The sequence below is a fragment of the Vespula vulgaris genome, chromosome 21, assembly GCF_905475345.1.
Source record: "Vespula vulgaris chromosome 21, iyVesVulg1.1, whole genome shotgun sequence".
Lineage (NCBI taxonomy): Eukaryota > Metazoa > Arthropoda > Insecta > Hymenoptera > Vespidae > Vespula > Vespula vulgaris.
Window position 1 is genome coordinate 561,541 of NC_066606.1, and position 13,796 is coordinate 575,336.

General features: G+C 36.6%; 1 protein-coding gene across 2 annotated transcripts; it reads left to right on the top strand.

Moving 5' to 3' along the window:
* The first annotated feature begins 1,451 nt into the window (after positions 1–1,451).
* Positions 1,452–12,653, top strand: LOC127071260 (protein lethal(2)essential for life-like). 2 transcript variants are annotated; one of them, XM_051010326.1, is made up of 4 exons: positions 1,452–2,633; positions 5,535–5,803; positions 10,935–11,156; positions 12,417–12,653. In XM_051010326.1, exons 2-4 carry the CDS (start codon positions 5,537–5,539, stop codon positions 12,540–12,542), a joined length of 615 nt encoding a protein of 204 aa, XP_050866283.1. In that variant the 5' UTR covers positions 1,452–2,633; positions 5,535–5,536; the 3' UTR covers positions 12,543–12,653. The 2 variants fall into 2 exon arrangements, with proteins under 2 accessions (XP_050866283.1, XP_050866282.1); XM_051010325.1 differs by having other exon boundaries at positions 1,452–5,803.
* The last annotated feature ends 1,143 nt before the right edge of the window (positions 12,654–13,796 follow it).

Here is a 13,796-nt window from a genome sequence, read left to right on the forward strand (position 1 = left end):
ACATATAAGTATTTATACATAAGTATATATAAATATACTTATATATATGTATGTATTAATGTATAAGCACGTCACGCAGTTGTCGTATTACGAAGAACATGTATTTAAAAAGATAAATAGATAGATATATACATATAAGTATTTATGCATAAGTATATATATATATATATATATATATATATATATATATATATATAACATATATACCTATGTATTAATCTATATGCATGTCACGGAGTTGTACAACGAACAACAAACACTCTACAAGGTTTTTTGTTCTTTTCCTTTTTTATGAAAAAACTCATAGTCGTTTTATCCAGTAATCCAACGAGACATATAAGATTTTATCTCTAGACGAAAATACACCGAGCTTTTTCTGCTAAAGTCTAATACGATATTCGTGAGTTAATCGTACAAGTATAGTATCATATGTTTGGAATTAACATTACCGTCGATTATGCATACGTTAAACTAATCACTTAATCCAGCCTATCGTTACAACTATTACCTTGTTGAACGATATTATAATATTCTATTTCGAATGATCTGTGCATATATGTACGTATGTTTCGTGTGTGCGCGTGTGTATGGTATGTGCTATTCGAAGAAACGCAAAAGCGAATATATCATTATTATCTGAGACCTTATTATGTTCGTGCAACAAGTGCTCCCCGTTTTTTTTTTTTTATTTAGCATCAGACGGGCGAATTCTCTGATGGATAAACTTTCAATCATTTTTCTATCTTTCTTGAGCGGTAGATAAGATTTTAGATGTTCTTTCCTAAAAGAATACACAGTTGATCCTTTTTTTTTCTTTTATAGGCAAAAAGATATCGAGAACTTTCTCGAGCGATGAGAAATTATCTCCCAATTGTCTCGGGATTGTTGTGCAGTTTTTAAGCAACATCAAAAGTCGCACTTGCCGCTAGTGAATATAGATTTTCGCAGCACAACGAACATCTTAATAGGTAGTAGATATTATCTTCTAAGATACGATGATAATTATTTTTATATTTCGTAACTAACGAATAAAGAAAATGTTAAACACTGTTCCACATAAACTAACAAATACACTCAAACTCATTTCTTTTTTTTTTGGTGACGACACCTCGTCATTTTCTTTGTTTTTCTCTCTCGACATATCATTAAAAGAAAAAGATCTATTGGAGAGTAATGTTAGTATTTTACGATCAAGCTCCCACACATATTCGCGCCTACTTAAGGAAATGCTCTTTCGTCCTCTTTTTCTTTTTTGTTTCAGAGAAAGATTATGCGCTACATATACCTATATTATCTTATCCACTTTTCTATTTTCTTATCAATTTACCGATTATTGCGATCTTAAATCGGTAGCCCGTTAATATGTCGCAAGCGAAATAGGTCTTACTCATTAACACAAATACGAGAAAATAGTCTTAGCGACTTGTCGATTCGAATATCAATATGATTATTAAAGTATGAAAAATTAGACACCGAAATTCTTAAATCTCGATTAGAGAGAATAACCTAAATTACACGTAGAGTGCACTTTTACATGCATGTAAGAGGATTACTCGGGAGCATTGCCAAGTGAAGGTAATCTATGCGATAAAGCGAATCGGCTGGACGATATTCGAAAGGATGAAACGAAGAGAAAAGAATCGATAACGACAGAGATAATTAGCTTGTCGATTATATATATATATACGTATGGTTATATATATATGTTCAGCGATACTATTCCTCGATAACGAGTAACTTTTAGACTTTCTCAGTATTAGAAACACGCGTATTCTTTTCTCTCTTTTTATTTCCATTCGTTATTTCCTCACTTTTATATCAAAGGACGATAAAAAAGCACGGCTCATTCTCTTCTCAAGCACTCCTTTCTTTCCTCTATTCAAGGAAAATCGATATTACGTAGCTTTACCACTATAAGCATGATCGTCGCTTTGTATTTTCCATTTTCTTCATCCCCGATCTCGATTCCGATATGTTTGTATCATTAACTTAGAATAGAGGAAAAAGCAATGACAATGAAACATCGTTTCTCGTTTCCTTTCAAATTGGAATTCTGTCATCACGTCGTTCCTCGTAAGTTTCTTACTAAAGTGGTACAGGGGAGGTGGGAATGGAGAAACGAGATCGATTGATACGATGGTAGATCGCGTGTATCGATTAAATATTCGATTGCTATCTCAAAACATCCCCATTATGAAAAAGGAATATCGATGCAATGCGTTGTCGACGTGGTTCGCGAGAGAAGCCATTCGCGTTTCTGAAAAGGAACCCCAAAATGAAAAACGACATGTCTGTCGATGGAATCAGAGTTGCGGGGGTGGTAAGTAGCTGACGCGGTACGTGCCTCTTCGCGACGATTAGTAGGAATGTATTTTTAGAAGGGTAAGTCAGCCGGTATACGCGTCACGTGATATTTTAGAGAAACGTCAGACGCCCCTTCTCTCCTTTCCGAAAGATCGAGGTGGACTATTTAAGCTCCCGGCGCGCTTTTGCCGATGCGAATTAGAAAGTGAAATCACAATTTACCAGGATCTATCGGGATAGTTCGACCGTCCATATAGTTTCTGTCTATTCTCTATTTTTCCCAAGTGTTTAGAATTCACCGTTCTCTCGAGAAAAGAAAGAACAAAAAAGTACGGTAGTACGAGTTGTTTTTTGCATGTTCTTTTATATGTTCCCCCTTTACATTTTTTTTCTTCGCCCATCTTCCACAATTTTTTTTTTATTTTTTATTGTTTGTTGTTATTGTTCTTTTTTGTTTTTTTTGTTTTTTTTTGCTTTTTAATTATTTTTTCGTGTATTTCTTTTTTTTTTTTTTATTATTCTCTTACAGCTCGGTAACAAGTTAGCTTTAATTGCTTATACTTGCAACATAGTCGTAATTATTATCTCGAAAGGATATCTAATCCCTATTCGCTTATTTTATTGAATTCTTCTAACTCCATTTTCTCCGTTCATCGTTTATTATCAGCTGGATAAAGTATCCTTCAGATTGATTTTCTCTATCTAACTGTAATCTCAATTATCTCCTTTGATCAACGTCAAATTATTAATGTTATTATAATCACATGCTCTGTAATCACGAAAAAATCGTTTGTCACACATTAGATCGCTTTCGGACGATAAAGACGATTGGTTATATTGCGATATCTCGCAATAAGTCTGAAACTGGTAGGTAAAGATACTCGGAGATTATGTCGTTAAAGTTAAGAAACCGAAAGCTCGCGTTTTTCGTTTCGATGATGATTCTAAAAGTGTCGGAGAAGTAATTTTCGTCGAACGAACCGCCTACTGTTTCCGATGATCACACGTTCGAGGAATGTTGTTGGTATATCATTGACGGATCACGCGTCATTTGTAACAAAATTTTCTTCCGTATCTTGATACTGATCTTTCATTACGAGAAAACAGCGATCTCCGTTTAAAATGGATTTCGTCAGGTTTGGTTCATCCTTTCGTCTAGAGGATATAGAAGCGACAATGACGATAAAATATCCAAACTTGTAAATACTCTTTCTCATTTCTTTCATTTTTTAAATAGTCTTATTCAAGTATAACGTAACGTCGCTAGTCTTTATCGTTGTCGTAGCTATCATATGCGTTTCCCTTACTTCCTTTTTCAAATATACCATTAAAACCATTTTACCGGAAAAACGCGTTAAGATCTTACTAGTTTTTCTTACACTCTTTTTATCCGACAATGACTTATCTCGAATAGTTAATCCTTACGTTCGCAACGTCTCTAAAGTGTACCGAAGAGTACTCTAGAAACAACGATTAAATCCTATAGCAGAATACGCTACCGATAATTCGACGTCACTTTCTCTTCAGTTTTTTTTGCGACTTTTAACATTCGTACGTCTTGGCAACACGAGTAATGTTGACCCACGTTGTTTATTCATCTTACGGAATGACAATTAGTTGGTTTAATCGTTTCGTTGGTCAATCGATTGTCCGCCGATCAAAAGTTTTCTCCCTGATGGATTATCGATCTACGCGCTTTGATTATGCGTGTGTGATCGGATGAATAAAACATGTTTGTGTGTGTGTGTGTGTGTGTGTATATATTTATATAGATTGTATGTCTATGAAAATCGTTTTTCATCTCCTTATAATAAATTGATTTTATTGTGCTGGTCGCGCTACGAGTCATCCCAAGCTCCACGATAATTACGATCTTTTCTATATCGTTGCTTGTTCTTATAATACGTGACATAATGAGAGTGTAAACCCTGAAAACATATCTACTTGAATATAGAAAGCACCAATCGATACATGAGCGGACTTATACGATAGTTAAAAACACAACGGATCTTTTAATCTCCGAAAATATTCTACTTTGTTTCTAATAAAAGAATATTTATATAAAGAAAAGAACAATTATCCTATCGTGGATTAAGAGAATTAATAATGACAATCAACATTTAAGGAATAAAACTAAGAAATGCTTTCGGAACGAGAAAGATACTCATAATTCTAAATAAGCGATAGATATTAAACATTACCTCAGGATGCTTTGCGTATGACCGGATAGAAAGATTAGTAGAAAGAGCCTTAATTGAATAAAATTACCATCCTAATTGTGCGCGCGAGTAGTACTTTTAACGTTCTAAATGTAAGTATGTTAAACTTTATTATATCGAAAGGGAATTTGCAAAAAGAAAAATAGAATTGTTATTATCCGTAAATACGATAGTCCCTAATCGTAACGCTTATATAATAGTAAGCGAAGAGACTAGTTGATTTTATATTGTAATTTTCAAATTTGGTAAAAATTATTCGAAACTCGTCATTCGCATTTAAACGCGAATATACGTGATATCGAAAAAAGGAGAAAAAGTCGACGAAAAAATGTTTCCCCTATATCCCTAACCCGATCCAATTAGTTTTATAAGAATTCTTAATAATTTTATAATAAATCTTAACTTTCAAACCGGACATGTAAGTTATAGAGACTTAAGAACTAATGCGTGCACCTTCACGAGAGTAAATCTTTCTTTCTCTCGCTTTCACTCGAAACGCTTGGGTGTCGATGATGTGACAGTGCTCGCCATTTTATCTGAACATTTTGTACGTACACTGAACTTTTACCAATAGCATCAATGTTATAATAATAAATAAATAGATTAATAATAAATAAAGAGAAACGGGAATAGATTAGGCGCGATTAGATGTTTTATATCCGATCTAAGAGAAATCTGGAGCCTTACGATGTACCGTTTTTATCCTAACGATAAGTCTAAAGATTACATTAGAAGAAATACGATCGCCGGTCATTAACGTTTACGTAAATCCAACACACATCTGCTTATTTTGCGTAAACTTTAATATTTCTTTTTTTTTTTTATACTTTTTACTCCTTTTTATTTATTTTTTTGGTATTTTTGCTTTTATTAATTTTTTTGTTATTTTTCTCCTCTCTTTTTTTTTTAGTTTTTCTTCATGTTTTTTATTGTTATTTTATCAATTGGCTACCGAGGATGGAAATAGACATCCAATTGGAATTGTATTTCTTGAATCGTCTCTGTTTACAGAAATGTCCATCGTACCGCTCATGTTCCGCGACTGGTGGGAGGATATGGATCGTCCTGTATCACGAATCTGGGATCAATACTTCGGTAGAGGACTAAATCGAGACGATTTGATCTCCGAATTTTCCAACCTCGGCATCAACCGACCATTTCCAACTCCGTTTCGTTCACTTTTGGGGAACAACAGCACGTACTACCGACCATGGAGAACGGTGACACGACAAAACTCTGGTGGTTCGAGTACAATCAAAATGGAGAAAGATAACTTTCAGGTAGGCAAAAAACTCGAACGTTTATATCTCGACATGTCTGCTATTTAAATGTTTTTTTTTTTTTTTATTATCTCGTTATACATATAAGACGCATTCGAGAGTCTCGATATTTCAATTTCTTCAATACTTTAATTTTTCGTACTTTATGCGATTCTCACGTCTCGTCGTTTGAGCTTGGAGATTTCTTTTCTCCCCTTCTTTATTCTCCGACTTAATATTCCACAATTCTATCTCTGGATTCTTTATTTTCGTCAAATTATCGATAAGTGTATATTCTTGACTTGGTGGAAAGTTACGACTCGCGAATCGTTGTCTGGGTCAAAGTGCAATTGTGTGCAATTTCGTGCGATCTGGTGCAACAATTTTGTGCAATTTGTTCATCATTCGTCGATGATACTTTTTTACCTACTGACAGATAGAAACCTGTTTCACATCGCAAACGGCACAAATGGAAACAACTTTGTACGGCGTTTCATTACTACTCTCGTCCGATTAAAATCGTGCAAGTGAACGTTACCAGTTCGTGTTGTATCTACATTGGTATGATTCTGCGCGAAGTTTTCTGCGCGAAGGTATGATCAGGAACTTAGCACAATAACGCGAAAGATAATCTTCTCGAGCGATAACTTGGCATTGCAAAAGAGTGACGCGACGATATGAGATATTGTTGAGATTCTTTTCTTTTTATTTGTTCACCTCCTATTTCCATCTTTATTTTCACGATTATGAAATCTAAACTTATCGAACATAATGTCACAATAAGGCGGAAGTACTGCAACGCGGAATCGATCCTCTTTCTTTCCAAAATCCTGTTATACATCGAACATCAGATGTAAACAGGATTTTGTAAAGAAAGAGGATCGTCCGAAAAAAACGACGATTACTAGTAGAACTCTATTATCTACTTTCTTCCGTTTCCCACTTTCACGATACTAATAATAAAGGAAACACAAATACGTTTTCTCTCTCTCCTTTCTCTTTCAATGTTACGCTCGAGTAATTGTAACCAATTGACGATCAGTCATACATGGAAAAAAAGTCAAGAAGTTAAAAGAAAGAAAAAGAAAAAACACTATCCTAAAAACTCTCCGCGCCTCGAAAAATCTCTTAATATTATTTATTATATCATTGTTGCATTATCTCTGTTTCTCTTCTTTCGACGTTGAAAGTGACTTCCTACGCGATGTTGGGTAATTTTTTAATAATTAATCGCAAAAATCGAGTACGAATTTCCGTGCGATTTTAAGTCGGAAATAAAGTCCGATATGTCGGAACATCGAAGACGTTCTGTTACGAGAAACTCGAGTTTCTCTTGAATCGTTTCCAAAGAACGGTCGAAAGGATACTTTAGTAATTCACCGTTATAATTTTAGACATTGAATTTCTGCGCAGTAATACCAGTAAACGAGGAAACGCGGTCGACGACTATCCCACGACTTTCAGAATGATTGAAAGTCGTGGGATAGCCGGGACAGCTTATTCGTTATCTAAAAGTATACGCTCTTTTTAGAATTAATCTTTTCTATAGAAAAAAAGTTTATAAGGAAAACGATGTTTCGATGATGTTCCTTAGGGACACTCGCGACTTTCGTTCTCCTTCTATATATATAATTCAGTTTTTCTCTACTAGAAAATATAACGTTGCATGTATGTCTCAAAGAAAGATCGATTAGAAGTTCGAGCTTAAAAAAAAAGTTATCGCGAAAGAAGAGAACTTGCAGAAGGTTAAAATAAAAAAGGCATTCCGCTCATTCTTCCATGCCTATCGAAAAAAATTGTCTCGTTGATTTACATGTCGATGTCATTGACATTAACTGGATAAAACGTTTTAATACTTTCTCCACGTCGCTCTGCCTTTTTTGTTTTTTTGTGTTCTTTTTCTTGTTCTTTAAACACCGTTAAACGATCTTCATTATTGATAAATTTTGTTCAATTTTTACATGCTTTTTCGTTGTATATCTCTTTTGGATCTTCGCGACAAGAGAAACAGAAAAAGCGACACTCGTGTCTCTCTTGGAATGTCTCAAGCTTCAAAAGCTGGTAAGAAGAGTTTCCTTGGGATTAAACGACTCGTTAGTTCGGACGAATTTCGGTCCGTATGTTGTCGCTGAAATTACAAGTATCCTTTTTTTCTGCCTGTAGAATGTTATCCGATTAATATTCTTCCACTCCCGATATTATCAATATCGTGAACTCTAAGAAGCAGAGAAGGCTACTCGAAGCACTACGCAACAGCCGCGATATATAGTAACAACTTTCAAAATATCAAATGGCTTGGGTAATACATCATCCTACAATAGCATAATAGTACTATCATATATCGAAAGTTAGCCTCTCGAATAGTTTTTGATTCGTGTTACGGTATTATGGTTGGCTTAGTTACATCGCATAACGCAAAGCATACGCCCCCTAAATCTAGCGGTGTCGTTACAAAAAACAGATCGCTGTTTTTATAAACCTGGACTGAGATTTACAGATTAAAGTGATTATCGTTCTTTTGTTATCAAGTATAAAAAAAAAGCGTCAAAACTACAGAATACGTCGTGTATCTTCGTTTCCCGACAAAGAAAGAACAACGGTGTGTATGTATATATTATTCATATAAATCGTATTTAAATATACATATAATATGCAAATATTTAAGAATCAGATAATTTAGATTGGAATCGCCTAAAAAGATGGGAGTCGCATTCGTGAAGGAAAAAAAAATTAGGAAACAAAGAAAGGAAGGATGGGATAATTGGGACGCATGGAATAAGGAAGGGTGAATTTTAAAAGGGAAGGAGAAAAAAAAAGAGAAGGATTATGAGAGACAAGGAAAACCTTCACCGGGTGATCAAAAATGGTATCGCAGCCAAAATTCGAAGGAAAGGTGGGTACGAGAGTCTCTCGACTGTTTCCTCGTCCCTATGGAATATAGGTAGAACGGCTATAGCCGACGTCGAACGTAAATTAAGAAGGGTGAAAAATAGGTGCGAAAGACGGCTAACGAAACGAACGAAAAATACGGAACACCAGAAGACCCGGAAACTGTTCTCTATTACCGCTACAACCGGCATTGTCACTTCTTTCTCTTCTACCGGTACTAGCACCGCTACTGCTGCTATCGTTCGTGTTTCTTTCACGATCCTTCCTCATCGTCATCGTTGTTTTTTCTCTTTTGTTTCGCTTCAAAATCTATCAGTTGCTTCTATCTCTCTCCGCGTAAGATGCGCGGATTCAAATGTTTAGCAGCGTTTTACAACTAGATCAGCGATTTCTCGTTGAATCTTTTTTTCTCTCTTCTCCTTAGCGTAAAAATCGAGCACGGTTTTTCCCTTGGTTTCTGAGCTATCGAGTTATCGAGAGCAGCCCCCTCCCGTAGAAGGGGGCTCTACTCTAGACGAAAAGACAGGTATCTAAAGTGTTCCTGAGACGAAACGATATATATGCGTGTATGCATGTACGTACATATGTATTTATCAAGAAGACAATGACAAAAAGTCGTGTATGATTTTCTTTAAAGGAAAAGAAGTGTGAAATGTACCATTCGAGCGGTTCCGACTTGCGATTCCTTTGTCAGTTCTCTTTTTTTTTTGTTTTTTCACGCGCCTGTACGTCGCGTAATCACAGATATTAAAAAAGAGTCACGATGATCTCTCTTTCTCTCTCTCTCTCTCTCTCTCTCTCTATCTCTCTCTCTCTCTATCTCTTAACGTTATTTCTACTCAGCTTTTCTATTCTCTTTACTTCCCCGCATTCGACGTATTCGTCACCATATTTTTAATTCAATCTCGGAGGAAGAATTTTTTTCTTCCTTTTTACGTTGGAACAATGCGACGAAGATATACGGTAAAGAAGAATGAAAGAAAACGCTGATCTAATATAAATCGCGTGTCAGTCTTGTTGGAGAATAAACCGAGCCAGAAATGTGAAATGAAGTACGGAGAAGCGTCCCCTAACGAGGGGACGCCATTTTTCGTTAATGTAAATCGACGACCTAGTCTCGGTTTCTTCTGTATAAACTCTTTCTTACAAAAATAAAGGCTTTTACTTCTCAACGACGGAATCGTACAAACCGAATCTCTCGCAATTTTTCTGCTCCCGTATGAAAGAGTCTTCACGGAAAGTACGATCGCGAGACAATGGCGATTCGTCCACGCTCTTCAAGCGGGACGATGAGAAACAAACTACTTTGGATCTTGGTTCTTTGTTTGATTTTTGTTGGATTTATTTTCGGTTCGAAGATGAAAATGCAATATTTGTCCCCTGAAAATGTGACTTCGTCATCTACACGATACGATCGCACTCACGTTCTTCTCTTTCGAATCACCTACTTGTATGTGTGCTCTTGCGTGTGCTCTTGTTACAGGCGAAAAGAACAATTCCACAACAAGTAGGTGCACCTGGCAACTACATCTTACCGGTTATCTTTTGTACGATTTTATGCGAAATGATCCAGGACTCGAAGTTACATGAAAATTTCAATATAAAAAATCCTGTTTGCGCTCGACGATCCTACATGATTGATTGCAGATTTCCAAACGACGGTTCTTCCCCTCTAGAATGAAAAATTTTTCAAAAGCTCCAACAAGCTCGCGAATAGGAACTTTATAGCTTTCTTTTCTCGATCTCGGACAAAATTAGTCAAGATAAAAAGACAGATTTCAGAAGGCGTCCTCGCAAAGGGAATGTTAAACTCGAAAAGAACCTACTTGAAATCGCCTCAAGACAGTCCACGTTTACGATGCTTCTCTGACTTCTTCCAAATCTCTCTCGCAATAAAGAACGATTAAAAACGATGAAGTTTCGGATCTCGCCTATCTCTCTAAAAGAATAACGTAGAATAATTTTTATACGGATGTTGTTTACGACGTTAAGAAATTTGTAAAGATGCCGTTTGAACGGCGTCACGATGGTAAAGGAAGATTCGCCTACTCTCCTTTCTATTTCCTTATTTCAAATAATGATTTTAAATCATCGAAAAGTGAAACGAAAATCGTAGGAAGAGGAGGTCGTTCCATGCAGTTGGATGAACCCAACGTCGTTTTATAGATCATACATATTTTGCTCTTTCTCCCTCTCTCTCTCGTCATTCGAAAGAACTAATCTCATTCTGCTTATCTCGGCCTTTGTCTCTTTCAATTTGCAGGTAATATTGGACGTTCAGCAATTCTCACCGGACGAGATCACAGTGAAGACGGTCGAGAAGAACGTTGTGGTCGAAGCCAAACACGAGGAGAGACAAGACGAGCATGGATTTATCAGCAGACACTTTGTACGGAGATACGTTCTGCCCACGGATTACGATGCGATCAACGTTACCTCGACGCTTTCCTCGGACGGTGTTTTAACGATTACGGCACCGAGAAAGGTAAATTCTTTCTCTCTGTCTGCTGCCACTTTCCCTCCCGCTCCTCCTCGCTCCTACCGTAAGGCGAATCCGAAATTATAGCAAGCCTCGGATTCGCCCACCTCTGCTTTCTCCGCTACTGTCGATTCACGAAAACCGCGAATTGACAGCGGGACGCCTTTCGTCCCTCCGTCTTTCTTTATTTCTTTTTTTTTCTTTCTTTCTTTCTCTCTTTTCTTTCCAACTTTTAATTCCAACCTTCCAATGCCGTGGGCTTCTCTTTTCTTTCCGCTAGGCTATTGCGTGCTCTTACAGATGGGTGCCCACACGATCTAATTTTACGACACTGAGCTAAACCATAAAAAGAATATACAACTTATTAACGTTCAAGTACTCGACAAAACAAAAGTACGCTTTTCGCTTTGTTAGCTTATTTTTTATTTTCTTTTTTCTTTTGCTTTCTTTCTTTCAGTTTTCGAGATCGAGAGAAGCGCTCGTTGTATCTTAGCGCTTCGTTTTAATTTAAATTCTTATGAGATCGATACGACGCGAATGTTAGAATTTATGTTAACGAATTGGCTGTATTTGACGTAACAAAGAAACAAAGAGCAAATGATCCTCGAGTGCCTCCTCGAATCTACGAATAAACTTCGTCGTTAATTAATTAACAACTCGTTATATCATTCATACAATTGTTTAGCCGATAAATAAACGTAACCGGGTTTTTTGTTAATTCGAGTATTTAAAGTGACGCTACGTAACTTAAACGTTCAAGAGCTCAAATGTTTTGCGTTCGTACCATTTTTTACAATTTCTTTCACCGTGTTTATCAAGTTTCATTCGTAATTTGGAAACTATCCTAGTATTTGGCTCAACCGAAACGGTAATACGTTCGAACGAATCGACGAAATCAAATTTCGTTTTTATTTTTACGTAGATTCGTTTAGAAATACGATAATTCTTTTCTATCTCCAAAATTTGCGCACCTCCGAATTAGTTAGTAGCGACACCGATTCGTATATCTACGTTATACTAAAGAAAATATGTAGTTCGTATATTCTCGGTACATCGACCGCTTACCTATATTCAGAGGTATTCTTCTCGAACTTGTTCATAATGTGACGGAATTTCAAAGCCTAATCGGACCAGATTTCGTTGCGTACGGATTGTTCAAGCACCGACCCCGTAGGGTTCACTAAAAAAGAAACAATTGTGATAACTCATACAAATAGAAACCAGAGTGAAATAAATATATGCCTGTGTTCGTTGTATTTTTTTCAGAAGCCCGAACCCACTGGAACCGAAAGAATTATAAATATCGTTAAGACCGGCGTGCCCGCGGAGAAATCGCAAGAAACGAAAATCGAGACTAAAGTTGAAAACGAAACGAAGGAACACGAAAAATGATTATAATAAACTCTCTACGATCTTTCCGTAGATAATATTTTTATATAAGTATATACCTATGTATATATATATCCAAGAGTATACGATATAATAAAAATATTTAAGTTCGTACTCCACGTTCATTTTTATTCTTAAATCGTTTCCATAGGCTCTACGAGTTAGGCATATAATATCGCTGTGAAAACAAGACACTACCGATCAGCGTGCAAAAATAAAAAATTATTATCTATTTAATTATTATCAGACAATTTATATCCAATCAATGATCCTCGTTCGTAAAACGAAAAATCTATACGAGTCCTTCTGCGATACATTCGCATTTATATCCTTGAATATAAAGCGTACTTATCCACTGGAATCGTTGATCCTTCTATCATCAACATTACGCTTCTTATATCGTATTATTTATTATGAATGATAAGCATCGTCGTAGTAATGCATCGTGATTGTAAATATTCATCGAACAACCTTGACTGTTCCAAACATCGAATATAATTCATTCAAAGTAGGCTCAATCGAAGGTTTCAGATACTAACGACGCTTAAATCTAATCAAAAAATAAGAGGAAAGAAAATAATAGGAAAACTTACGGTATACTGTCGCGCTCCGCAGCGATGCCCGACTCGTCTACATTTTCACGACTGATATTGTCCCGTAGCCTTGGACGACCACGAAAAAAAGAAAAGCGAAGGGTTGAGAAGCCGGTGAAGGTTCCGACTCGTCCCTCTATGGGGGGGGGGGAGGGGTCTTCGGATGTCGACTGCGTCCGAACTCAACGAAGGTCTCTCTACGAATGCACCGTATCGAGGCAACCGGCTGCGTTTATATAGTCGACGCGGCCCGGGCATCGAACGTTCGAGAATCGTCGGCCACTGCACGGCGCTGCGACGATGCTGTCTCATGCCTAACGCGCAATTTCCCTTAATTCCATTTTTCGTGGACTTAACTACTCGGAAAGTTCAATAATTGCTTACTCTTATGTCGACCATTTCGATATACACCGATTGATACCAAGCTCAATGATAATTTTTCAATGGTTTACCGAAAAACAAGGAAATATAGAGTATTGATCGGTCGAAGGTAGACAGGATTTCTGGCACGTCCGCTACTCCACACCCCACCATACGTATCTCACACTCAACCGAGAATAATACATATATACACCGACACAAGATTAAACCGGCTTACACGAATATACACATATACGAATGACCGTGTAGCAAGTAGAGTGAGAAAGGATAACAGAGATTGAGC

Bases quoted from the DNA above. Each gene is read 5' to 3' on its own strand.
- LOC127071260 (XM_051010325.1), top strand. From the start codon at position 5,537: ATGTCCATCGTACCGCTCATGTTCCGCGACTGGTGGGAGGATATGGAT. The intron at 5,804-10,934 runs GTAGGCAAAAAA...TTCAATTTGCAG, and splicing joins TGGAGAAAGATAACTTTCAG to GTAATATTGGACGTTCAGCA. The intron at 11,157-12,416 runs GTAAATTCTTTC...TATTTTTTTCAG, and splicing joins CGATTACGGCACCGAGAAAG to AAGCCCGAACCCACTGGAAC.